Source organism: Micropterus salmoides, unplaced genomic scaffold (assembly GCF_014851395.1).
Source record: "Micropterus salmoides isolate LMB-PRFRI ecotype aquatic unplaced genomic scaffold, ASM1485139v1 Ms_hic_scaffold_8, whole genome shotgun sequence".
NCBI lineage: Eukaryota > Metazoa > Chordata > Actinopteri > Centrarchiformes > Centrarchidae > Micropterus > Micropterus salmoides.
In genome coordinates, this window is record NW_024044570.1 from 18,428,239 (window position 1) to 18,454,865 (window position 26,627).

General features: G+C 40.7%; 2 protein-coding genes across 3 annotated transcripts in view; one reads left to right on the forward strand and one right to left on the reverse strand.

Moving 5' to 3' along the window:
* tmem266 (transmembrane protein 266) overlaps positions 1-16,179 on the forward strand; it is a 32,190-nt gene extending 16,011 nt beyond the window's left edge. For both annotated transcript variants that reach the window (XM_038705965.1, XM_038705966.1), the window contains exons 4-11: positions 6,589-6,743; positions 8,712-8,785; positions 9,775-9,831; positions 9,979-10,117; positions 10,906-11,021; positions 11,641-11,833; positions 14,107-14,169; positions 14,261-16,179. In XM_038705965.1, the coding sequence (XP_038561893.1) occupies positions 6,589-6,743; positions 8,712-8,785; positions 9,775-9,831; positions 9,979-10,117; positions 10,906-11,021; positions 11,641-11,833; positions 14,107-14,169; positions 14,261-14,895 (1,432 nt within the window). In that variant the 3' untranslated portion in view covers positions 14,896-16,179. The remainder of the gene's footprint in view (positions 1-6,588; positions 6,744-8,711; positions 8,786-9,774; positions 9,832-9,978; positions 10,118-10,905; positions 11,022-11,640; positions 11,834-14,106; positions 14,170-14,260) is intronic.
* A 154-nt stretch (positions 16,180-16,333) lies between these two features.
* Positions 16,334-26,155, reverse strand: etfa (electron transfer flavoprotein subunit alpha). Its single transcript, XM_038705967.1, has 12 exons — positions 26,027-26,155; positions 24,668-24,817; positions 24,375-24,456; positions 24,032-24,114; positions 23,149-23,248; positions 22,830-22,940; positions 21,774-21,875; positions 21,537-21,605; positions 21,360-21,442; positions 20,147-20,212; positions 19,732-19,812; positions 16,334-16,830 (listed from the first exon to the last, which is right to left on the reverse strand). Exons 1-12 carry the CDS (start codon positions 26,063-26,065, stop codon positions 16,795-16,797), a joined length of 1,002 nt encoding a protein of 333 aa, XP_038561895.1. The 5' UTR covers positions 26,066-26,155; the 3' UTR covers positions 16,334-16,794.
* Positions 26,156-26,627: the final 472 nt, after the last annotated feature.

The following is a 26,627-nucleotide window of genomic DNA, read 5'->3' on the forward strand; positions in this document are numbered from 1 at the left end:
TATTTCATGGGGCTTTGGAACCAGAGCCATACTATACCTGTTCTTTGATGATGGATGTCTGAAAATAGAGCAGGACGCCCCCCACCCCCCGACTCTATTTCAAACACACAGAGGAACAGTCCTCTCCATCAAATTGGCTCTCTTGCCTGGCACCATGTGCGACACAATAGATGACATTTGAGTGCAGGTTTTGAGGGTTTGTTAATATTCACAGACATGCAAAGTGTGAGATTGCTTTTTAGGCTGAGAGCGAGAGAGATCAAGTGTCCTGGTGAAAACCCATTTATCAGGGACAGCTTGTCTGCTGCTCTGCACATGGAGCCCCATCCATCTCCATTTGCTTAGTATCTGTGGCCCATTTCTCTGGCAAAGACCAGTTCCGATTCCCCTCTGCTACATTGTACCATGGTGTGGAATGCAACGAGTGGAGAAATGATAGCTGATCGTACTTGGATCCCAGTGCAAAGGTCTGGTTATCCTGGAAAGCTGTGTTTTCATAAGACTGTTTTAAGAAATTTTTATTTATTACTCAGAGAGAATGCTAAAGCCTTAACTTTTTTCTTTATTGGCATCTGTAATCAATTTGCCCTTTTCATTTGATTTGTTAATTTACTGCAGAAGTGTTTGCTAATTCCCAAGGCATGAGATTGTAAGAAATTAATTGCAATGACACATGTAAGCTCTAAAATGTACCATTGATTACCTATGATAACTTCACTTTATTCAGCATATTTATTGCTAGGCTGTTTTTTCTCTTACAGGGCTTCTTTGCTTCTTTTGGCTGTGATAACACAGAGGACTCAGCAGTGGTTACACAGGAAAGGATTGAGCCAGTTTTTATGTTGGCATTTGTCTTGATTTTCAAGCAATCTATGCAGATGCCCCACCTGTGTTTTCTCAAGGGAAAAGCTCTCTGGTTAAGAAAAAATGCATACATCAGGGATTAAATGAAATGCACTGTATAAAATAAGTTTAGGAACAAGTGTAATGTAGAGAGTCTGAACAGCCTGAATGGGATGAAGTCATCCAACCTTTGTTGTTCAGCAGCCTGCAGGCACACAGTTGTGGTCCATTTTCCCCTGCCTGAGCCTGCTGAGTTCAGCAGATTGCTGTGAATTGGTTGAAGTTTTTACTGGAGGAACTACGGGATCAGTGCAGAGAGAGAGACATTGAGAGGAAACAGAGAACCCGAGTAGTATCATTTTAAAATGCTGAAGGAGTAGTATCTGACACTGCCCCATACTCCTTCAAAGAAGATACATTCAATTCAAATGCTTTTCCCCAGTGCTTACATGTCTCACTGACATGACATGCCTGCCACTTGAAAAAGAACATAGTTTGTCAAAATAATATATTAAATGACTTTTCAAAAACATGCATAGTTCATAATTTTTCTAATCTTATTATGGATTGTCCCAGTCTGTGGGTCGGGACTCTCCTAGGGGTCCCAAGGTAAAAATGAGGGCTCACAAAATGATTTAAGAGGCTTTAAGAAAGAAAACATGTTTTATTTTCTATATATCTTTGTGTGTGCTAAATTCTTGATACTTTCACTTAAAGGTAATATCTCTCTTTGCTGCTCACAACTCACATTTTGAACAGACCATAACTTGAAATTAGGGGTCACATGTACAGTAGATGCTGCTTCGTTTTCAAGGGGCATGACCCAGATAAGTTGGGAACTACTGTACTAAAGTGACCAATTTGAAAATGTTTTCATAATTTGTAGTTGCGCTTAAGTAAATGAATGGCCGCTAGCCACAGTGGCCTGAGTCTTGGCAATGTAGAGACTTATTTTTAGCCTCATAGCCTGATTAATCGTTTTGGAAGCAAATGTAATTGTGTGGCAGCTGCCACAGGTCTGTAGCCTAATGTGCTGGAGTTTTTCACCAAGCAAAGTGGCTCTGTTGTAAATGTGCAATCAAGACATCAATCAAGAGTTCCCATCAATTATTTAGAGGCCTTGCAAAGCAGTGCAAGTCATTCAGAGCAACACTATTTTAGGCTTTTCTTGGGAAACATTTTAACGAGTATAGTATTTGCAGTTGTTCATTGTTGTGTGTGTGTGTGTGTGTGTGTGTGTGTGTGTGTGTGTGTGTGTGTGTGTGTAGGTGTGTTACAATCAATACCTCAGACTAGTTGATAGTCTTTCAGACTCATTACTTCTGAATGAAATTCAGTTCCTTATGCAGCTCTTCCCCTCTCTCTCACTCCATCTCTTAACTCACAAACACACAAACAAACAGAGCACCACCTCTCTGATTTAATTTTCATTTAACTTGTACCTAACGAGTTTACATTGTATTTTATCTTGTCTCAATTACAGGAGACTGTATAATGAAAGAGATGCTCATTGTGATAGGCTCACAACACATTGTGTAACTCTCTCTGACACCTCAGTGAAAGTTACTTAGCTGGGGCTGGAGCCAGAGCTCTGTCCTGTCTGTGTGAATGGGCCCCAACAGAGAAACCAAACACCATCCTCTGTGCCAGTCACTCTGCCTGATGTCTTTGTCCGCTCTGTCCTGTCTGCCCATTTCGCTGCAAGGGCCGCTGCAAACGGTGTCATGTACAGCGTGCCATCGCTTCCATCTCAGGCCACTATTGATCAGTCTCATGATCTAATTCCCTTGCTCTGCGCTGCTGTCGGGCACTTTTCGATCTTCCCTCACTGTGTTACCACTGCTGTCGCTGGCCTGTTGATGTCTTTATGAACCTGTCCACACCATCCTGCATCTCTCATTTCTTCCACACACAATGTTCTAGACATTGTGTGTGTGTTTGTCTATGTGTCTGTGTGTGATGTTTACTAGTGCACGCACATACTGTATGTGTGCATGACCATCCTTTAAGCCTATTTGAGCCACACCTGCGACCCTGGGAGAGAGTGAGGTGATTTTTTTCTCCCTTGGCTTGCTTCTCCCTAAAGCAGCTTCACTTCCTCATAAATACTTCAGGTCCTCAGCGTTCAAGGTTTAAAGTGATTTCCCTAAAATTAAGTTTCTGAGCTTAGAGTAATCCATCACTGCCATTTACTCTGCTTCCAGACAGGGTTTTTCTTTACAGGTTTATTAAATTAATACCTTTTCTTCCTCGCTTGTGGGAGAGGTCTGAATGAATTATGATTCCACACAGTATGAGTTAAATCATGCTTTTCGTTCCTGAAGGTAAGTGAGGTGTCTCTTGGAGTGTATGCTGCTCATTCTATTTTTTAACTAATGGTCCACAAAGTGACTGTGTGTTAGGCATATCATTAGGTAAATGTTTCTTTTTCTTGGCTCTCCTCCACTGGCAGATGGGGTTTGACAATGTTTCTTGGGAACAAATTGGTGCTGGGGACAGTCTCTATGGTATCTGTTAATGATACCACTGCCCTCCACCACCTCTTTGTCACCCCAGGTGTTGAGCTCCTAATCTGTTGGCATTGGCTGGTACTGAGGGTTGCTGCAGAGGGCTGAGTGGTACTGGTTAGCCTCTGGGAGAGCATTGACAGTGTGGCCGAGCTCCAGCCTCTCTGCTGACCTTGGTAAAGGATGGAGAGAATGTGTCGCTGTGTTACCCCAGCTGCAACTGCAAAATCACGCCACTCACAAGGATCCTATCTCTCTTTTTCACCTGAAAGGATAACTGTAGTTTATTGCATTTTAGGTATTCATTTCATATATTCATTTGTTTGGGCGGCACGATGGTGCGCTGGTTAGCACTGTCGCCTCACAGCAAGAAGGTTGTGTGTACAAACACCGGTTGCCCCGGCCTTTCTGTGTGGAGTTTGCATGTTCTCCCCGTGTCTGCGTGGGTTCTCTCCGGGTGCTCCGGCTTCCTCCCACCATCCAAAGACATACAGGCTAGGTTGATTGGTTACCCTAAATTGTCCTTAGGAAATAGGAATTGTTGTGTCTATGCGATTAACTGGCGACCTGTCCAGGGTATACCCGATGTCAGCTGGGATTGGCTCCAGCCCCCCCGCGACCCTGTGCGCAGGATAAGCAGTTGACGATGGATATTCATTCATTTTGTCCATGATTCCTACTGGTAACATTATATTCACCAAATTAATTGCTGATATCTGGGAACATGGGGACATTGCTGCAATGCAGTCAAATGGGTCAAGAAAAAAGAGACCCATTGGACAAGTTAAAACATACATTTCTTGGACTAAAATAATCAAGCGACCGAAATGTCAATAATAATTTTTGCACAAGTACAGTTGCACCAGAAAGTCTGTCAGTAAACTCAGTAGATTTCTTTTTTTATAAAGGACAATTTAGGTAATAATAGTCGATTGACACAAAAATCATCAGCGACAATACCACAGGAAGAAAACCAAACATCCCCTATTTCGAGCTCTCAAATATTAGGATTTGCTGCTTTTCATTGCCTTATATGATAGTAAACTAAACATTTTTGGGGTGTGGATTGCGAGTCAGACACAAGTAGATAACTGAACATGTCATGTTGTCGTTCAGGAAATTGAAACAAGCATTTTCACTATTTCCTGACAATTTATAGACTAAACGATTGATCATTTCATTGAGAAAATAATTATTGGTTGCAGCCCTACTGTACTTCCAAATAAGTTTAGCTGACTTGGGGGTTTGTTTAAACCTGAATGATCTTCTGACTGCTTGTATATCATGACCCATTGGATATCCTAGCAATTAACTTGGTGAGTACAGCAATATCATTACCAACAGGAACGATGGTCAATATTACACAAATAAGACCCAAGTTGTGAAAAACGGAATTATCCTTTAACGCAATCTGCATCTTTCTCTGTTCTCTCCTTTCTCCAACTCCCCCTGCTTCCTCTCTGTCTCTCTCTCCACTTCTGGACAAGTCCCAATGCCTTTGAACAGGCAGCACCATGCTCCCTCTCCCAGTGTATGAGGAGAGTGGAATAAATTGCATCCTCCCTTGTCCTCTGACAGACATTGCCTGTAGCATACTTCTTATGACGGACAGGCGACAACAGATAGCTGCTATTTTCAAAGAAGCATACTGGCTTTCTCAGCATTGCCTTAGAGACAGGACAGCAACCACACACACACACATACACACACACACACACACACCTCTTCCTTCCTGCATCTGGCTTTCTAGGAGTACATCTGAGTAGTGTGTGTGTAATATGCAGAGCTGTGACAAGAAGGGGAAGCCCTGTGTTCCACCTGGAGATTTGTCATTATTTATTTACCATATATCCCCAGGAGTCTTAGTCAGACACAGTCTCTGATTGGAGGAACGTGAAGGGGAGAGTAGGGATGGATTTAAGGCAGGTTTGACACTCACATCTTCAGGCACAATGTACCTGGACAAGGAGCAAGCACACGAGGGACACCAGCAGACTCCACACCAATAGAAAAAATATTGTGGAGGAAATGTGGAGGAAGATGTATAAAGCAGTAGCTTCTAAATCAGGAATGACAGTGTGTATATAACACAGATCCAGAGATCAGGAAAGTGTCTTATGACTAACCCAAATTTCTCCCTCACCCATTCCTTCTGATGCTCTCTCAACAACCAGCCTGGCATGTAGGTATGAGAGTATAAACACTGTCATGGCAAAATCAGATGAAGCCATTGTCATTCAGTTAAGCAATCATCTTTTTGGCTGTTTGGACTGCACCCTCCAGATGGTACACATGCATCCCCACTGTCATGCCGGGAGAGCTCGAACAAGAGGAGAGCCAGTGAGCTAACTACCAGCCTGGTTGTTAGCAAAGCAGTTGCCCAGATGGTCATTCAGTTAGTCAGCTATAGCCAGTTTTTACCCAGAGACCTGTCCTGTCATCCAAGCAGCAGAGAGGGGCATTAAACACAGGAGACTCTAATCTCTCCAGAACTATACGTTATTGACTGTGAGGTTATAGATGTGTAATATGTGTAAAAAAAATATAGAGAACGTAATACACCTACTGACTTCATCTGTTCTTTGAATGTTGTTATTTCAGGCATTAAATCTATTAGTGCTACATATTCAAGCATGTTCTGTTACAGACAAAACAAATCATTTAATGCTTGAATGTGGATTACAATAAATGTCATGTAATCTGTTTCCAAAAATAGACACAAACAAACTAATGGCTGTTATAATAAGTAGGGTACACTGCCTGGTGATGCACAAAAGGACAGCTTTAATGGTAAGAGGGAGGTTGCAGAAAAGGTCATAATGAATGGTTTCATGAGGAGATGAGGAAAGAGGCAACAAAGCAATGACACCATGAATTCCTGAACAGAATTAGCAGAACGTGTATTTATGCTTCACAATTAATTTAGGAGTGTAAATTCATTTCAGCAGGCATGCTCTGAATTTGTATGCAGAATAGTGCCCTCTGCTGAAAAATATTTAAAAAAAGGTTGACTGCTAAAAAAACAAAACAAGCAAGTCAAGGCTGAATACACCTCACGATTTGTGTATCTTGACGTTTCTTGTGTTTTATTGATTTGACCTTGGATGCTGCCCATCAGATCCACACTCTGGAGCAGTATTACATTTTAAAATAACACCACAACAAGAACCCACCATTTATCTTTGTACACACAGCTCTTCTAACCGGCTTTTCTCCTCGTCTCCCCCTACCCGGTCAGGTCAAACTGGCTGAAGCCGTGCTGTGGGCGAAGGGCTGCGCTGTGGCAGGTCTGTCTGCTGTCAGTGGGCTTCAACTGTTTCCTGGTGGCCTGTGTCATTCTGGTGGTGCTGCTGCTGACGCTGGAGCTGCTCATAGACACCAAGCTGCTGCAGTGTGAGTGGTGGAAACCAAGACAGTGTGACGTCGCCTGAGATTATCAATATAATAAGGATGTGGTTTTGAGGACTTTGTCCTTGGGAGGAGGTTTGTTACACTCATTGTTTATGGTCCTGACTTGCAGTAATGTTTGTGGAGAGGGAGAAAAGTTGACTGTTACTTGACTCTGTAGTTGACAGCATAATTGTTTACTCATTATTATACAAAGGCATTGGGTCAATGTATAGACTGGAGACCTATGACAAAGGAGTAAGTTCACACGAACTTACTGTAATATGCACAAAAACTAAGCTGCAGAAAGATCATGTACTTATCACGTTGTTAGACTGAACTGCAGTTTGGATGGAAGGCTATCTTGGCAGAAGGGTTAAAGGTGGGCATAAAGGAAGAAAGCAAAGGAATAATAAACAGAAAAGTATAAAAACATTTTCACGCTCACAGTGTGACAATCTGTTTAAAAAATTTCAAAGGTGAATGTTTCTTTAATTACAGATATTCAACATTACCTGCATCTGGCAATCTGTCTAACAGTCACCTATCTTTTAGTGGTGAGCCGCCTTAACAGCAAGTGATAACTAGTTTAAATAGTAGTTACAGTTAACAGTTTTGTGCCTATGATAGCAATATAGAAAGTCATCACTGAAGCACACCCCCACTGTACTATCCTATATTGTACTAGTATGCAATAATCTACAACACTATACTTACTACTAGAGCTACAGCAATAAATTAGCCAGACTAAATTGGCTTTTTGCAGATACATCGGTATTGGCCTATACTGTATGTCAGCCAATTAATAACCCCAAAATTGTGTGTTTGAAGTACAGTAATGAAGCAGAAAATGTCTCTTTTGCATAGTTCCAAAAAGAACTTAGAAGTTAATTTATCAACTGCAAATTATCACACTGTGGTAGCAATTTTATCCGCCAATATAACTTTATTAGATTTTAAAACTCTTTACATATACCTGCAACCTTTAATCTTTAACCCTTTAAGGGTGGTCTGCCGAAATTAAAGTGAAAGTAAATGGACTATTCTTGGTCAGCAGAGTCTTGCTATGAATTTGGTAGGATTGATTTACATCTTTTGACAGTAAGTTCTGCTTGAAGGCAGATTAAGAGGTCTGCTCTAGTAAATTTATATGATGAGTTTTCTGTTTGAAAATTACCACAATGATCAAACAAATGATGCGAGGTACTGATCAATCATGGTCTGGGGAATGTAAACCTCCTATTACCATAGCTTTCTACAGTTAACACAAAAGGTCAGGTGGTCAAAATACCACTGCGACCTATGACTGCGACCCATGTCACCCTAGTACCACTTTCATTTGCATCATGGCATGGTGGAGACATCCTCATTTATCATAAGTGGAAGGTCAGGGGTCTTGACCTGTTTAATGTCACGGGGCTGAGTGAAGAACACACACGGCGGAAATGTAATTCCAGCAGGATTCAAATGCATTCAAGTCTTCACTGTTCCCCGGGGACTGACTGACTGACTGACATGACGGGGCAGACAAAGGGAAAGTAAGATAAATGCGTGAAGGGAGATTAGCGGACAAAGAAATCAGGCAATAAAGAGTTGGCTGGTGGATGAGTGTGGGGAGGACTGGAGGAAGATGAATGGACTGATAGACAGATCACTGAACACAGCAAACAAAGACAGATGGGAGAGAGAGGTGGCGCGTGAAGAAAAATGCCTCAGTTGACAGCCGAGTACTGTCTGAGGCTGTCCACAATTAGCCTGATGAATAGACAGGAAGATACAGACACATGAATTCATACTTCAGATTTTGCTTCTTGCCTCTGTCTGTGCATGTATGTGTATATGCATGAATGTGCTTTTTTTCACCACTTTATTGCACCTTGTGAATGTTAAACAAAAACATACTACAGCATCCATCTTTCATCACTTCACATCTCAAAAAAAAAACCCCAGTTATTCTGTTTTTTCCCCTTACAGTTAATAATGCATTCCAGTTTGCTAGCATCATCCACTGGCTCAGCCTGGCTATTCTCTCTGTGTTCTTCACTGAGGTGAGTCTCTACCTTCCCCTCGCTCAACACAAAAACATTCTCACTTACAGCTGATGCAGCAGCCTGTCCATTACTGCTATGTTGTGCAGTATGTGGGGCCAGTGATGTACAGCGGCAGATTCTCATTAGAATACCAACACCACCGTGAAACGCCCCATGCCCTCTCTGACAGCTTGATTAGTTCTGATTAGTGAAGGTGAACTTGAGTACAGCTCCATTAATAGTGTACTTACTTACTAATGGAAGTGACTATGAAATCACCCAACAAAGATCTACATCAGAATTCTGAAAGAACTTGTATAACTGCTGTTGTTAAAGCTGGCACAGTCGGTCCCTCCCGGGTTATTCGATTGATCCGCAGCACAAACACTTTTAAATGCAGATGGAGCTTTTCTGTGCTGCTAGTTTTAAATAATTTCAATGCTGCAGGTGTACTGTATTGATTCCCTACAGCCAGCCACATTTGTCTTATTCCATACACTTGACCACCCCACTGCTAACTTTTGTGTAGCTGGGGTTTTACTTATCAATAAAAGCAAGCCTTCAGTGATACATTTACGGAGCAGAAACAGTAGGCAGGTGGGTTTCTGCTCAAGTTCAACTTTGAATGTCTAGAATGAAAATGGGGGCTAGGGGATGACAGAAGAGGAACCGATACAAAGGGAGAGTTGTTTGCCCTCTGCAGCCCCTGCTGCACCAGCAGAAGAAGCTAAATGCAGTGTCTCTAATTGTTAGGATGGAATTCTATCATGCCATCTCTGATGTGAATGAATGTGAAGTCATTGATGAATTACTAGTGCATGGACAAAATAAATCTGAATCGCAACTGCAAATGCCATTTACTGGGACTGTCTGGTTTATTGTTGGGAAATGCTACCTAGTGTGCTCTGCCTGCATCATCCAGTCTCTCTGTTTAGCTGTTGTTTTACCATCTTACTATGTGTGTAACCTGGTCACTGTCGCTATCTCTGTCCCTCTGTCTGTATCAGACGGTGTTCCGGATCGTGGTGTTGGGGATATGGGATTACATAGAGAACAAAGTAGAGGTAAGCTCCCACAGGTCCCATTAGTCCTGTTACTCTGGACCCCTTTCACTGCAGTGTCATTCTCTCAATGTTATACCACTGTGGAAGCTACAGACATAACTGTAACTGTGTGTGTGTGTGTGTGTGTGTGTGTGTGTATTTTCTCAGGTGTTTGATGGAGCTGTCATCGTCCTCTCTCTGGCCCCCATGGTGGCCTCCACAGTGGCCAACGGCCCCAGCAGCCCCTGGGACGCTATCGGTCTCATCATCACACTGCGCATCTGGAGGGTCAAGAGGATCATCGATGGTGAGGCTGGGAGGAGCTGGGGGCTGATGTCCTATGCGTCCTGTCCTTTACTGTCAGGTCATAGAGATAGATACTGCAGTGTACTCTCTGCGGTATCAGCAACACAACCTTGAGGTTGTTTGCTCAGTTCTTTTTTTCATTATTTTTCACCAAGGGCAAAGGTAACACATCATCTGTCGTAATGACTTCTGGTTTGAAGGTCACACATCAGCTGCTACATGCTAATCACTTTATCATATAGGTGTATGCAGATCATGTTATTTATTTGGAAGAATGCTTTTTTAACTATGTTGCTCCCCCTTGTGGTTTTTGAACACAGTACAGTATGTAGTGAAAGCAGTGTGAGAGTGAGAGTGTGAGCAACGTTTGAACTTTGTCACCTCTTGCACTAACTGTAAAAGTGTGTTTGTTTTTAAAATATTAATATATAACACATTCCCACCACCACAAGCTAATGCCTAAAAGATTGCGATGAAGTGAGCACCTTTTCTGACACAACCTCAGCAAGAACTGAACAGCTTTGAAAGCTCATAAAGGCAAAGCATCGTTTGCTGTTATTTTGTCCACCTTGTGTTGAGTATGTGGGAGTATACCCCTTGTCAGGTGCTAGTGAATGTGGAGAACACGCAGGCTTCTATTTCAAGAAAACACTATTTACGAGATCCACATTGGGAGAGGGATGAATGAATTAAGTCAATGTAGCGTTTAGTTGAAATTAAAATCAACAGTCACGATTTTAATTGTTTCTTTTGTACGAAAACTGACTATAATATGCCCTATTTCTTTAGCCTATGTGCTACAAGTGAAGGTGGAGATGGAGCTGGAGATCCAGCAGTATGAGAAGGCCAAGGCGGTGAGGGAGGAACAGCTTGACCGGCTCACACAGATCTGCCAGGAACAGGCAGTATGTCCTCTTGTCTGTCTCATGTGTCTTACCTACTTAAAGTCTACAGTTTGTAGCTGCATATAACCAGCAGAGGGCAGTAACGCACTATGCCAGAAAAATAAATAAATACTAACTTGATCTCATTTTGTCACAAGATAACACTTTTACAGACATCTCATGGAAATCAGATAGCCAGCACAGTGCATTATCTCGAAACAATATATTGACTGCTTCACAATTTAAGATAGTTCTATTATTGTTTTTAAGTCATATTACTCAGCTGAACCTAATAAGTGTAACTGTGAGTGCATCTACTGAGTGCTATATGTCTCAGATGTCAACCCAGAAGAGAAGAGTGTCTACTGTAAGTCTGAGAGCTATATTGCAACTATTACAGAGATTGGAAATGTGCAGTTTGGCACATGCACACTGTACTATGTGTTAACTGTGATGCAAGCAATGTAATTAATAAATGTAAAAATAAAAATAAAATACTTGGTGGATGGAATCTTAGCAAGTAGAATATACAGTATGTTGTTAGTGTTAAACAGTCTTAAAAAGTTCTCTGTATTTACTTTGAATGTCTAAAGGAATAGGATTTTCTCCTATTCTCCCATTTGTTCCTCTTTCCTTTCAGTTTGAAATCAGGCAGCTGAGGGCCCACCTGGCCCAGCAGGACCTGGATCTCGTAGCAGAGCGTGAAGCAGCCATGCAGATCCACCATATGTGGGGTAAACAGAGCAGTAGTTTCCAGGAGGTGGACGGATTGGCCCCTGGGGCCTCCGAGCATCATGGGCCAGCTAAAGCTAGAGAGCCAGGGGGGCCTGCAGGTAACCGCTTGCAACACCCTACTCTATTGTAGTACAGGCTATAAAAGACCTCTGTGCACTGGGGGAATCCAGGCTGTACTTTCTATGGTGCGTCATGTCCACACAAAGTGCATGGTTGAATGCAGAGACTTCCTCAGTGATTTCAGCCTTTCTAGACAAGAGATGGCTGAAATGAATGAGACGTTGGCTCATATTAGAAGGTTGAAGTTTAAAATTCTTTGGGGTTGTTGGGAAGATTAAATGAGATTCCTTCTCCTCATGCTAAGCAACAACACTGATCTGTCAGAAATAACATAATAGGCATCATTTTTCAAAAGAACATAACAGATGTAAGGAAGTCTTATTTCAGAGACCTTTGTGGTTATTAAAAGTGACATTAGCACAACATCGCCCTGCAAACCAGACACCTCTGCACATAGTAAACAACCCCTCGCTCTGAAGCTCCAAGTTGGAGGGTAGGACAGTGTATTGATAGTGGACACCACACACACCGGCAAAGTGTTTGTGTCCTTTTCTCAAAAACATTAATCTCACAATCCACATCAAAATTCTGGTGCCACACCCAGATGGACTATAAACCTTTCACACAGTGACAGGTCATAACTTACAGGGCTTAAAGCAACAAAGCGCTGTCAGTGCAGGTGATGTCAGGGCTCAAACACTGAGGCTTTTCCTTTATCAAAGCTATAAATCATAGCGTGACCTGCCATGAATCTGAGCTACGGTGTTTCAAGTCAGACGTCCCTTTAACTCGGGCTACTCCTCATATACTCATGTTGTATTGATCATCTGGAGATGGTCCCTGTCGCAGTTAAGGCTGAACAATGAGTGGCCCCTCTTGGGACATTCATAAAATTAATATGTGAAACCCAAACATAAATATATATAAGCCATCCAACAGCCCTGTGGGACCTTGGATAGCACTTAAGAGAAACACTTTGACTGATTTAGGATCTGTGAACCACATCCACACCAAGTGTGGCTCATTCAGCTAGTGCTAAAATAATTTGTTGATTGATCTATTAGTAGACCAACAAAAGTTATTTATCAAAAAAAAAGGAAAACATTTACTCATTTCACCTTCTGTAAAGATTTTCTGCTCTACATGATTGTAAAATGAATACCTTTTGGTTTTGGACTGTTGGTCAGACACATCAAGCAATTTGAGGACATCATCTTGGGCTTGATTCATTTAGGTATTTTTCACTAATGTTTTACATTTTATAGATCAAATGAATAACTAAATATGAAAATAACAATTGCATAAAAATATCATCCCTATATTTAGATACCATGAGCTTCTTACGTAACACTTTAAGTCCCCTTATTTAGCATTTATGATCAGTACAGAAACATGTAGTACATGGTTTACGACACACTATCCTGTAGTTGTGAGCCGATATAAGGACATTTTAAGTGTTTATTATACAGTATTTGTCAGCAATTAGTTTTTTCTTTCTTTTCCTTTGAAGACATTATTACAACTGTGATCATCATTCAACGCTTTATTATCATTCATTATCTGTTTATATAATAATATAATAATCCTTATTTGTAGAGCACTTTTCAAAAACAAGTTACAAAGTGCTTTAACAAGTGTAAAGAATAATACAAAAAAAGATAAGAGCATGAAAATTTAATATAAAATTAGTAAAATACAATAAAATAAAAGGGATAAAATAAAGTCAAATAAGATCGGGAAAAGCTCTCCTATAAAAGTATGTTTTAAGAAGGGACTTAAAAGAGTTCACTGACTCAGCCGACCTGATTTCCTCGGGCAGGCTGTTCCAGAGCCTCGGGGCCCTGACAGCAAACGCTCTGTCCCCTTTAGTTTTCAGTTGAGACTCTGGAACAGACAACAGACCTCTGCCCGAGGATCTCAAGGTACGTGCTGGTGCGTATGGGACTAAAAGGTCAGAAATATAACAAGGCGAGAGGCCATGAAGAGCTTTAAAAGTGATCAATAGAATTTTAAAGTCAATTCTAAAACATACTGGGAGCCAGTGTAATGAAGCTAAAATAGGAGTAATGTGGTCATATTTCTTTGTTCTGGTTAAAAGCCTGGCAGCTGAGTATACATAGGCTACATCAACACTAATAGGAGCCCACAGGAGGTTATAGTTGTTAATAAACACATCTGCTTACAACTACATTTTTAAGTGTATTAAATAAATGGTAAATTCAAGGTAGTGTGTTAAAGCAGGCTACCTATGAATAACTTCTAAATACACGGTCTGAGAAAGTTTATTAAATTACATTTTTACCATCTTTAGATCACCATGGTCAAGATGACATGAACAACTACATAAGCCAGTACTACAGTGAGCCAAGCAGTGGTGAGTATCAAGTTCCTGCTTCACTGTTTTCTACAGCCCATGTAGCACCACAATATTTCAAGACCCTGCACATGATGTGTTGTTCTTGTAGATATGGGGATCCCAGATCCTGCACGGTACATCACCACAGCAGCCATAGACGTGCACCTGCCCAACAACCCCAGCCAGCTTCCCTCATCTTTGGTGAGTGCCGACGCAGTGACATCAAGCCGTTTGCAGCGCACTGGCAGCTCGGTCAGCGAAGCCTCCACCACCACAGTGTCCCGCACCAGCTTCAGCGCCCACCACAGCATCAGCAGCCACACGCTGGGCTCCACCACGGACTGCAGCTCCACAGTGCGCGAGGCCTCCACTTCTACAGATTACAGCGACCAACGCTGCTACCCCCCACCCTACAGCAGCCCTCTAGCCCGGGGCACTCAGCCGCGAGGGAGTCCCAGCGCTGTGGTGCAGGAGCTGCTCTCCTCTCTGACCGAGGACTCTTGTCTCGCCCAAAAGGGCTTGGACCCTGTCAACCTTAAACCGCCCAGCCCGGCAGGTTCCACCAAAACCAGCCCAGAGCTGGAGCACAAGGTGAACATCTACAACAAGAGGAACCAGGAGAGCAGAGTTGGGCTGCACTCCAAGCCTCTCATCCACATGCAAGGCAACGAGCCTCTTCTAGAGGAGAAGTACAGGATGATGGAGCCAGTAGACGCCCCGGTCAACCGTCTGTCGGAGACATAAGCCTCTGCCTGAGACGTGGAACTTCACAGGACTCGATCTTCAAATCAACTGCAAAAATTAACACAAACTAAACTCTGGTGTTGTTGGGACTCACTGGCACACGAACTGTATAGTCTGTCATCCTCTTCTTACTGTTGGGACTGTGGGGATGAACTTGACAGAGCAGCACAAAAACAGAGGGCATGGAAGACCGGAGAAGGCAGACTTGTTATCAGGCACCACTTATCAGGAATTGACACTCACAAAAACACTTTGAGTTTTATGACTAATTTTACCAAAAGAAACCAGCAACAGGGCGCGAGCCCAAAATGTTCAGACAACTGGTCTGTGCGGGAATATCTGGCTTTTGAAATGTTAGTTTTTCTTTATTGCTTAAACACATTTCTTGAAATTATGCCTCTTTTTCTCAAAAGTCTAAACACAAATCAACAACTTCTCAATTCTTAATCAACTTCTCAATCAATTTAGTGCTGATTGAGTGAACAATATTGAATGTTAGTGCTTTCTCAATGACCACATGGTGTAGGCAAGGAGCAATGAAGGGATTTGTGTGTACAGTTTAGGGAAATAGGTGTGCGCTTTGAAAAATGGAGTTTTGAAATTTTAGTTCAAAAGCCTGGTTATAATGTTTAAGCAATGGAGAAAAACTGTAAGCTGTGGTTTGATTTCTAGGAAGTGAAACCAGTGAGGGGGTGGTGCTGAGGGCTTAGCTCCTCTGATACACTTTGTAGGAACTGGAGATGCTAGACTGACCATGTATTGGAGGGCCACCAACTGGCACTACACAGCATGGATTTACCACAAGTGGAGGTGTATCAGCTATTTTGAATGTCATTCTAGTTTCTCCAAACTCACAAAGAACAGTCCTCTTTGATGGGACTGCTTCAGGGTCCATTGGATTAGTCTCAACGTCTTTCTAATCTTTCTCTTTCTATTTTAGCAACGTTAACATTTTTATCTAAATTCTATGAGTGGAAAGATTGTGGCAAACATTTGATGGATGATTCCAGTTTTTAACCAGGTGCCATGACTGAAATCTGACCAAACCCAGCAGAGTCAGTGTTTACTGAGATTTTGCAAACTGCAGCATGTCCTTAACGCACCAAATTAATTGAAAATCTTCCTGCACATGATATATTTGATATCATACAGGTCTAAAATATTACCTTTTTATGACTTTAATGTTCGGAAGCTGTGTAAATATGTCAAGATGGGTTTATCATATCACAGCCAAAAAAATATTGAGAGACTTGAAGTGGCGCTACAACAAAAGTTTCTAAAAGAAAATTATAGCATGAAACTTCAAGATTTGCCTCTTAAATATCAAAACTAACCCTGTTTATTGTACCGTCAACAGGCATTTCTATCACCATCAAGGAAAAAGGGCAATGCAAAATGAATCAAATAAACGGAAAACATGGTAAAATGAGAAGACTCGTTATTAGTTGTCAATTTAATACATTATTCCAAGAGCATCTCAACAAGTACAAATCCCCCAGGTTAACATGGAGACTTACAGTCAGCTACGTTAAAGTCAGAGACCTAGAGACATTTATTCCCAAAGATGCCCTTTACTGTACCAGAAAATTAAATACATGTTACAACCAGTCACTACTAGAGACATAAAACATCTCCCGAGGTAAGTACAACCTTGTTTCATTGTAATTTAATGCTTGTACAGTATTTTAAAAAAACAGCATTTCTTTCTAGATTGAGAGTGTTCTTGTGTTTCTAGTCAGAGAGAACATGCTGATCATGAAAATGATTTCTACGAGCAAACACTCACAGCTTCAGAAATGTGTTAAGGCATTGGCCATGGGTTCCTGTAGTCGCTCTCTGAACTCTTCTTACTGCGGTTTCCAGCTGTGCGATGGACGTTTGGTGGGATGTTGTTTCTCCTCACTTGCCCAGTGCCTCAGTCATCTCAGGAACAGCCTGAAGAGAAAACAGTGCTTAACACTTAAATATAATATTCTACTAACCTTTTACACTGACCAAGTGTATTTACTGCAGGAATTTAACTACATGTTTGCAATCACTCCAGTGTACTTTTCAATGAATCACATATTAACTTAAATCCAGTGCAGATTTTTTTTTTTTTGTCAATTAGGTGAAGTTCAAGCCGTTTCTATTCTGCATTAATAACTGCTGAGACTACTCGAAATACAGTCCCCTATTGCAACGATAAGGCAAATTCCTTTGTTTTTGTTAAGACATTTGGGTTTAAGATCAAAAGATGAGTATGAGACAAGAGTTCAGAATTTCAGCTTTTATTTCCTGGTATTCACAACTAGATGTATTAAACAACTCAGGACATACCACCCTTTGTTTGAACCCACCCATTTTTAAAGTGAGCAAAAGTATTGGAACAAATAATCTTAAAGTAAATAACATTTAAAATTTGGTGGCATAATTCTTGCTTGCAATAACTGCCTCAAGCCTGCGACCCATCGACATCACCAAACTGTTGCATTCCTCATTTGTGATGCTATTCCAGGCTTTTACCGCAGCTTCTTTCGGTTCTTGTTTGTTTCGGGGTGTTTCTCCCTTCAGTCTCCTCTTAAGGAGGAGAAATGCATGCTCTATTGGGTTAAGGTAAGGTGACTGACTTGGCCAGTCTAAAACCTTCCACTTTTTTCCCCTGATGAAGTCCTTTGTTTTGTTGGCAGTGTGCTTTGGGTCATTGTCCTGCTGCATGATAAACTTCCTCACGATTAGTTTCAATGCATTTCTCCGTAAATTGGCAGACAAAGTGTTTCTGTCCACTTCTGAATTCATTCTGCTGCTACCATCATCAGTTACATCATCAATAAATATTAATGAGCCTGTTCCAGAAGCAGCCATGCACGCCCAAGCCATGACATTACCTCCACTATGCTTCGGATCATAAGCAGTTCCTTTCTTTCTCCACACTTTGGCCTTTCCATCACTTTGGTAGAGATTAATCTTGGTCTCATCAATCCATAATATTGTGTTGCAGAACTTTTGTGGCTCATCTCTGTACTTCTTTGCAAATTTCAATCTGGCCTTCTGATTCTTCCTGCTGATGAGTGGTTTGCATCTTGTGGTGCGTCCTCTATATTTCTGCTCTCTGAGTCTTCTTCCAACAGTGGATTGTGATACCTTCACCCCTGCACTGTGGAGGTCGTTGGTGATGTCACTTACTGATGTTTTGGGGGGTTTTCTTCACAGCTCGCACGATATTTCATCAACTACTGTTGTCTTCCTTGGCCAACCTGTTCGACGTCTGTTGCTCAGTACATCAGTAGTTTCTTTCTTTTTCAGGACGTTCCAAATTGTTGTGCTTGTTATGCCCAATGTTTGTCCAATGGCTCTGGTCAATTTTCCTTCTTTTCTCAGCTTGACAATGGCTTGCTTTTCTCCCATGGACAGCTCTCTGGTCTTCATGTTGGTTTATCCTCTTTAACAGGAAATGCAGTCTTTATAGGTTTGAACCACTAGTCATTCAGAGCTATTTAATGTTAGGACAATCAACCTAAAAGGCAACACCTCGAAACAAGAAACATCTGTCAGTCACATGTTCCAATAGTTTTGCTCACTTTAAAAATGGGTAGGTTCAAACAAAGGGTGGTATGTCTTGAGTTGTTTAACACATCTAGATGTGAATACCTGTATACCTATAAATTCTGAACTCTTGTTTCATACTCATCTTTTGATCTTAAACCCAAATGTCTTCAGTGATCAACAAAAACAAAGGAATTTACCTTACAGTTCCAATACTTTTGGAGGGGACTGTATTTCCAGATTCTACCTGTAGAGAGGGACGTTCGCCAGCACCTGTCCTTTTCATCCTCACCATCCTCCATATATTAAGATTTATGAGTTTATTACACAAACCATCATGCATGCCGGTGCTTACGGTATAAATGAGTACATTGACTTTCACCTGAGATTTATCAAGAGCGCAGCAGGCTGCAAACACACAAACATTTATCACAGCGTCTGTAAGGTTGATAAATGCAGCGCAAGATTCTACATGGGAGGCATCTCGCCCATAAATACACACACCGGTAATGCCAGTCGTGTAGTTTACAAGAAGACAAATTCAACAGCCTTGTATGGCAAGTGAGTACAAGATTATTCAAAATGGCTCTCCTTGTGAGTCGGGCAACTTCAGAACTAAATCATCAGTCACTACCTGAGTTGGTCCGAGGTATCAATTGTCCATTTGGGGGAAAAGTAGGGAGCCCATCCATTTTAATCAGCTATCTGAGGAGTGATCACATGTAAGGTGATCCCACCCAGTAGGTCACAACTCTACTGCCACAAGCCATTATTACTAATCACATCTACAAAGTTTGTCAGGACACCTGCGCTGCTCGTGCACTACTGAAAGGCTAAATAAAACATGACCAACAGGACATGAAAATCTAACAAGCAGCACTGGACTCCAGTGTTAGTCATGCCAACACCCCTGGCTCACTATCCCAAAGTATCGGCTAGATACAAGAAAGCAACTAAGCTTGTAAAAGGCCTGGCAAGTAGATGCTGAATCCAAAACTGAAGCCACATTTCAAGTAACTACTGATCACTTCTGAGATGCCAATGGCTTTCTCTTTTAAACAGCAAACTTGGCCACAACTCTCATCTGATTAATTCAAGAACTGAATAATTTAACAGTTGCACATTTCCATTAGGTGGAATAAGGCATCGTGCAAAATTTATCAGTGAGAAAGCAAATGTTATATTCTGACTGTCACTCTGGACTCTTAGTAAGTCCAGACAGAAGGTGGATGAGTGGTGTTTTTGTCTCACTGCTTGGCTGTTTCCTAATGTAAGATCGTAGTAACATTGCTACATCAAGCAGGCACTTACCTTGAAAAGATCAGCAACCAAGCCATAGTCAGCCACCAAGAAAATGGGAGCTTCTGGGTCCTTGTTGATAGCAACAATAGTCTGAATAAAAAAAAGAACATGTTTAGGGCCTGTACACAATAACATAATAAACAAACTGCCTAAAATGTTCATTGCATGTGTCTGTTACTTAGCCAATAGCACAGAAACAAAAATCAATGAATTACTCAAATTGGAATTTAGACCTAAATGCAAAATGTCACAAATTCTGACACGTCTGTGACCAAACTTAAGAGAGCTTCTTGATATCATCAGTTGTCATATAATCTACACTGAAGGTGAAACATTTTGTTCAGTTTAATATATGGAGAAAAAACTGGTAAAAGAAAATGCACAGAAAACAAAACACTAAAATGGTTTCATACAGTGACTGTACCTTGCTATCTTTCATTCCAGCCAGGTGCTGAATAGCTCCAGAGATACCTACAGCAATGTACAACTCCTGTGGAAATGAACAGAAGAAAACCAGACAGATGTTACCTGCTTTAGACATGAAGTGTAATCTCAGACCTTTAGAAAAGGCACACCTCAGAACTATGGTACAGCACAGCTGACTGGTGATATAATGGCCACGGTAATCTATTAGAGGCTGCTGGGGCAAGTGTGCAAAGGGTCAGCCATCTGCACAACTCCCCAAACCTGCTGGTAAAACCATCTCTGCCTCTCAGTTTATTGCACAGCCATATTAATATTTTAGTGCTTGTTGCAGCTGATTTCTCAGAGGAGCAGAGCATTAACATGTGAACACAATAGTGTCTCATAACGGCAGAAAATACATTAAGCAAGCAACCTTTTACATTAACTAGGTAGGTTGCCATTCTTGCATTATCAGTTTATGAAGCATAACTTGTCCCCAGGAGATTATGAAAATCCTATGGACAGTCCAAGAAAGGTGCTTTCGGCAATTCCAACTGAATCTCTAACCACTGTTCAAAGACTTGACTCAGATGTTTACCCTACATTGTGTGATGATAAATTGTACTTCAATCAGCAGAAAAGAGATAATTTTACATGCATACACGTAAATAACGTGTACTACTTTTGTAATACAATAAACATTTTTAGATTGGGAGGGGGAAAAACAAACCAGATTGAAATTATATTTAATCAACTTAGCCAAATTCAACAAGCTTGTCATAACATTTGGAAAATCCAATTTGGACAGTCTGGCCTGGCCTGAGGCTCTGACCAGACATCCACTGCACTCTGCTTTAATGGATGAGCTAAATCATTTAGGGAACTAAATGTGCCATCAAGTACATTTTGCAGGGCCTAATGTGTGGATAATCACAGCTGTGGTAACCCGGACGGATCACATAATGGGAAGTTAACCTTTTTAAAAGGGCAGAGCAGCTACCCTGATCATACTGGATTGCTGGCATGCTGTGTAAAGGCAAACAGGCATTTGTCAAAAGCAGCAGACTTGTCCACTCTGACACTGCAACTGGGTTTGTGTTCCCTGCCTTAAAACATGTTTGTGAATGTAACTGTTCACATTTTGCAAATTGAAAATGTTCCATTGTTTTTTTTCTTGATTTGCTATACAAGGTGAAATTAAACCAAATAACCAAAGAAAAGGAATAACTTACCGGTGCTACAATCTTGCCCGTCTGTCCAACCTGCATGTCATTAGGGACATATCCAGCATCCACTGCAGCTCTGGATGCACCAACTAGAAAAAGAATATTATGCTATTAAAACTCTACTGTGTAAATACAAATGAGTGTCCAGGTGATTAATCACACAAAATGATAATCCCTTTCTACCTGCAGCATTCATCTTGTCAGCAAGGTCATAAAGCAGCTTGAAGTTATCTCCACTCTTCAGGCCCCTTCCTAGGAAAAGAAAACATCATTAGTTTACTTCGACGTAAATTTGAAAAGCTACTTTCAAAATGCTACTCTACCGCAACAAGCACTACAAACGAGAAAGTGGTTTTGCAACTGAATGGTGACATTGCCTTGGCCATAAATTGTGATTCAGAACACAAAAATATTTCACACCTCCTGACACCACAACTTTAGCGCTGGTCAGCTCTGGACGGTCGCTCTTTGTCAGACTCTGTTCCAGCCACTCAGAAACTCCAGCGGGAGAAGAAGCAGCAACTACAGGAAACAGATGAGAGGATCACAAATGACAAAGAGGAACAGTGTGTTAAAAATAGATTGGTAATGATAAACAAACATTTGTAGAGGTATACTATATATATTTTTAACTGTATCTGTACTATAAAAACAACATCCGTGAACCAGTTGCAGTGGCTGCAAGGTATTTGGGGCAATTGTGCTCATCAAAAAAGTGCTTTCTTTTTGCTGCCGACAGGCTCAGACGATTCATCGATTAATTAAATTACTAAATTGCATCAACGCAAATTCTTTGCATCGAGGCTTCGTTTAATCCATATAACTATATAGGGCACTGTTTCGCATGGACATTTATTACTGTTGCACATTGCCTGTGTGAACAAGACGTGATTATGATGCCGCTGTTTGCAAAGTGAAGGAAGAGAGAGAACATAACGAGGGACGAAGAAGAAAGTGTCCAAAGAATGGGATTATTTCCCATAAGAAAACAACTCTGTAATGTTACAGTCCATCCACCGTATAACTAAACTTATATTGCCTAACACACACAACAAACTCCTTGCCCTCGTTTTCACCAGCAGATCTGGCAACAACTCGCCTCTCACGAGATTCACAGTAAGAATCATCCTTGAGCGAGACTTCAGTTCCTGTTAACAAAACGTTTCACCAGGAGTCACTCATAGGGATCTATTCCATGATCCTCTCCATGTCACCTTATATAACAGTCTGAGCCTGTCGGTGGCAAAAAGAAGCACTTTTTGTAATATTTTCGTAATTTTGACGGGCACTATTTCCTCAAAGGAATAAGTTGCAGCCGGCTAAAGCGAGCTACTGCACAGATTCCAAAACCTTTTGTACCTACTACTCATTTCGACACCAAAATATGTGAAAGTAGGGCCCAGGTTTAAAAATACCAATATTATCCTAAGCACACACTATATCAGAGTTCTCTGGATAAATATGGGACTACCTTACCATCTTCCGATGTAGCACTTCCTCCCTCTGTTGGAGCTGCCTCAAATGATGTCCCTCTGACCGTGAAGACCTTGATCGCCTCATTACATTTCACAGTGCTGAGAGCATTTCCTGTGGAATCAAAATAATATTAACATGCAATATTTAAAAAGCACTAAGAAATCTGTTGAAAAAAAACTGAGGAGTATTTAAGTTACATCTGTGTCACATGCAGGCTGGACCAAATCCAAATAACATGATTTAACAATTCTTCAGAAGAATTTCTTGAGAAGATAAAAAAAAAAAAAACTTACTTCTTTACCATAATAAGAGGGCTTACCAGCATAAATAGTTCTGACAAAAGTGTCTGGAGACTTGATCTCAATAACTTCTGAAACTGGAGCAACATCCAGCTTGGCAGCCACTCTGGGCAGCAGGTTCTACAGAACAGAATGGTGAATAAGCAAGGAAATATGCACTGATCAAACTTCAAGATTCAAGAGGAGAGAGAGGGTTTGTTGACTAAAACACTGACAAGAGAAAGAGTATTGTGAATTGTCAGATATTTTTTTAAATTAAGATTTCTGAAGTAGGAACATCTGACTTTTCAGAACAGATGTGTATGTGGTAGAATAGAAAATTATCTTCACCAGGCCTTTGGAAAATAAATGCATTTCAAAATATACAAATGAAAATTATACAGCAGATGTGGAAGACGTACTCTTTTTTGTATTTAAGTAAAAGTAGCAATACCAAAGTGTAAAAATACATGTCAACAGTCTGCATTCAAACACAGCACAAAGTATCAAAAGTAAAATGACTCACTATGCAGAATGGTCCATTTTAGAATAATACTGGATCATAATTATTGATGCACAAATATGTATGCATCACTTTAATGTTGAAGCTGCTAATGATGGAGCTAATTTCAACTACTTTATGTACTTTATCTGCTGGGTAGCTTGTGAAATTTTATCTTAATCTATGATATTACATCCTAATTTATTTGTTGATGAAATTCTGTATTATTAAACTGAATGTGCAAAGTAACTAAAGTTATCAAATGCATGTAGTAAAATAAGTAAAAGTATATAGCACAAAATGGAAATACACAAATAAAGTACAAGTACATTAAAACTGTACTTAGGTACAGCACTTTAGTAAATGTACTTTGTAATTTTTCCACCACTTTTAAACAGGTACTGCTCTTGCCCATGCCTTACCTTTCCAAAGGCAGATGCACCAGCACAGATATGGGTGAAATTAAATTGTTTTTGTGTTTCCAGGATAAGTGGAGTCAACTCCTCTGAGGAAAGGAGGAAAATAGAATCAGAAAGCCGTAACAAAATCAGCTAGGTAGAGGCCTGTCTATGACGGCAACTGTGCCAGGTCTAGTCATCTTACACACATGAGCAGGGCACCTTATCATCCATCCAGCTGTCAATAGGTGGAACTGTGCAAATATGAAGCAGTTTATTGCTAAATACAACAACGGTCATGTTTAATATATCTGCTCTGTGAGAGAAAGTGAAACAATTAGCATCAAGTTTCCTTAGTGTTACATACCTGGCAGGGATCCTTTGTAAGAATCATGTTGGGCAACCAGAACCTTCTTCACACCTTGTACTTTACTGATTTGTTCAACAACCTAAGAAGACAGAAACTATATTATGTACCCAGATTTCCTTATGGCACCATATACATCTTCAAAATGCACTGTATTACATTCTTTATCCTATGTTTTTGCTTATCTGTATGTTAATTCAGTATGGCAATGACAAAATAACATCTAAATTATATCAAACATACAACATTTTTGTCGATCCCTTAAGCAGATCAATCTAAAAAGTTTTGCTTACCTTTGCGCAGTTTGTTCCAGCAACCAGACAAGACACCTCTCCACCCAGCTTACTGGCGGCAGTGATGGCATTGAGTGTAATAGGGGTCAGCTTGTCATTGTTATGCTCTGCAACCACCAAGGTGCTTTGAAACCTTTGGAAGACACCAGTCTGATGGAGAAGATGTCAACATCTCAGTATACAATGCACTCACGCATCAATGAAACCAAAGATCTGCTGGTGTTTCCTTTTAAACAGCCCATCCTTTTTGAGATAGTTTAGATGCTGCTTGTAACACTCAAGGTTAATTGTATGAAAAAAATGAAGACTAGAGCTGACCAATCACTATTTACCACTGGAAACTGTTTTAAGATAAAACATTTTAATTAACTAATAAATTAATACAAACAATAAAAACTAATTACTCGATTTCTGAGCTGTCATTTCAGTTGGATGTTTGATTCTTCAAGTTGTAATCAAGGATGCACAGGACACTTGTGTGCATTGTAATATTACTCAGTTCTAGGAAGGAATTGGTTTTAGGGCTACTAATGTCCTCATTGATTCCCGAATGAATGACCACTGCATGCGCACTTGAAACTTTTTTTCTTGTTACAGCCAGCTGTCAGTTTTCACAGACATTAAAAGCCGATGTATCATGTGAAATACCAGCCTTACTTTGTCTGTACCTGTAGATGTTCTTACAGATAATACAAGATAATATTGGAAGTGTACACGTAGGTTAGTGGGCAAACAATCTATAGTGCAAATTCTGAAACAGCTGCTTCAGCCTCTGTCAAAGTAAAACACCAGCCTCATCTGGACGGGACTGACCACTAAAGGTTTATAAAGGTCATTCACATAAAGTCAAAACAATAGAGAAAACACAATACCACAAGTTACTTACTAGCCTAATATATGGCGTTACTGCTGCACGTTTCATATGAGATTTGATAACACTTCGGTAACACCTGCTGCCTCACTGACAGTTTCGTAAGTAAGCTGTTGTTTAATGTTAGGACGAGGTTTCATAACCGCTAGGCTAGCTATGCTAACACGAGCTAACACTAGCTCAAAAACAAAAGTTGTTAACTTATATTTTGGCTAATGTTATATCATGATGTATATATATATGTATATAACGAATAAGTCAACGCTGTCACACGCAATGTCAAACTAGTACTACCACGGCTTGCCAGACTACCCGCACGACTTGCATTAGCTTTGCGTTTGAATTAGCTAGCCAGCTAAGTTACCCGCTGTTGCAAAAAAAAAAAAACAAGTCAGCTAACTGACGTGCTTTATGTTCTTTGTGTGCTATAACAGATCAACACGATGTCCGTGTATGTTGTTAAGTTATAACTGTCAGACTTATCTTACCAAATGTTTCAGACTTGTTTTATTAAAGGCTCTGTTCATCTTGGACCCTTCTGGCTGCTTGCTCTTCAGCGCTGCAGGAACAAAACTGTGCCAAAGGTTATCTGACGTTGTCGAGGAGTTCTCGCGAGATAGACCGATCAACTAACTTCCGGTCATCTCTCTCTCTCTCTCTCTCTCTCTCTCTCTCTCTCTCTCTCTCTCTCTCTCTCTCTCTCTCTCTCTCTCTCTCCGACGTTCAATTATCTTGCAATCTACCTATCTAACAATTGCAAAAAGAGTTAATATTAGTTAATAAACAGTGGGTTGGTAGATTGATGCGTTATGATAAGTTAAACACATGGGTACATATTGTAGCTTTACGATTCATGGATTCCTAACACATCATAACTTAGACTATCCAAGACAATGAGTGAAATTGTGTTACATTTCTCTCTCAAAAACAAGATAAAGTAGGACAACACTTAAGCTCCGCTTTGAAAAGACCAGCATTCTCATGCCCTTCAGCCTATTTTCATAATTATGGTGTCACTGTCTCAAATGGTTTTAGCAATCTGTGTAATTAAGCCGGAAACAACCAGGTTATAGCTGAAAGATGTTATTA

Excerpts from the sequence above, each read along its gene's own strand:
- etfa (XM_038705967.1), bottom strand. The coding sequence starts at position 26,065 with ATGAACAGAGCCTTTAATAAAACAAGTCTGAAACATTTG. Across the intron at positions 19,813-20,146 it reads CTGGAATGAAAGATAGCAAG|ACTATTGTTGCTATCAACAA; the intron begins GTACAGTCACTG and ends TTTTTTATTCAG. Across the intron at positions 16,831-19,731 it reads TGGTTGCTGATCTTTTCAAG|GCTGTTCCTGAGATGACTGA; the intron begins GTAAGTGCCTGC and ends TTTTCTCTTCAG.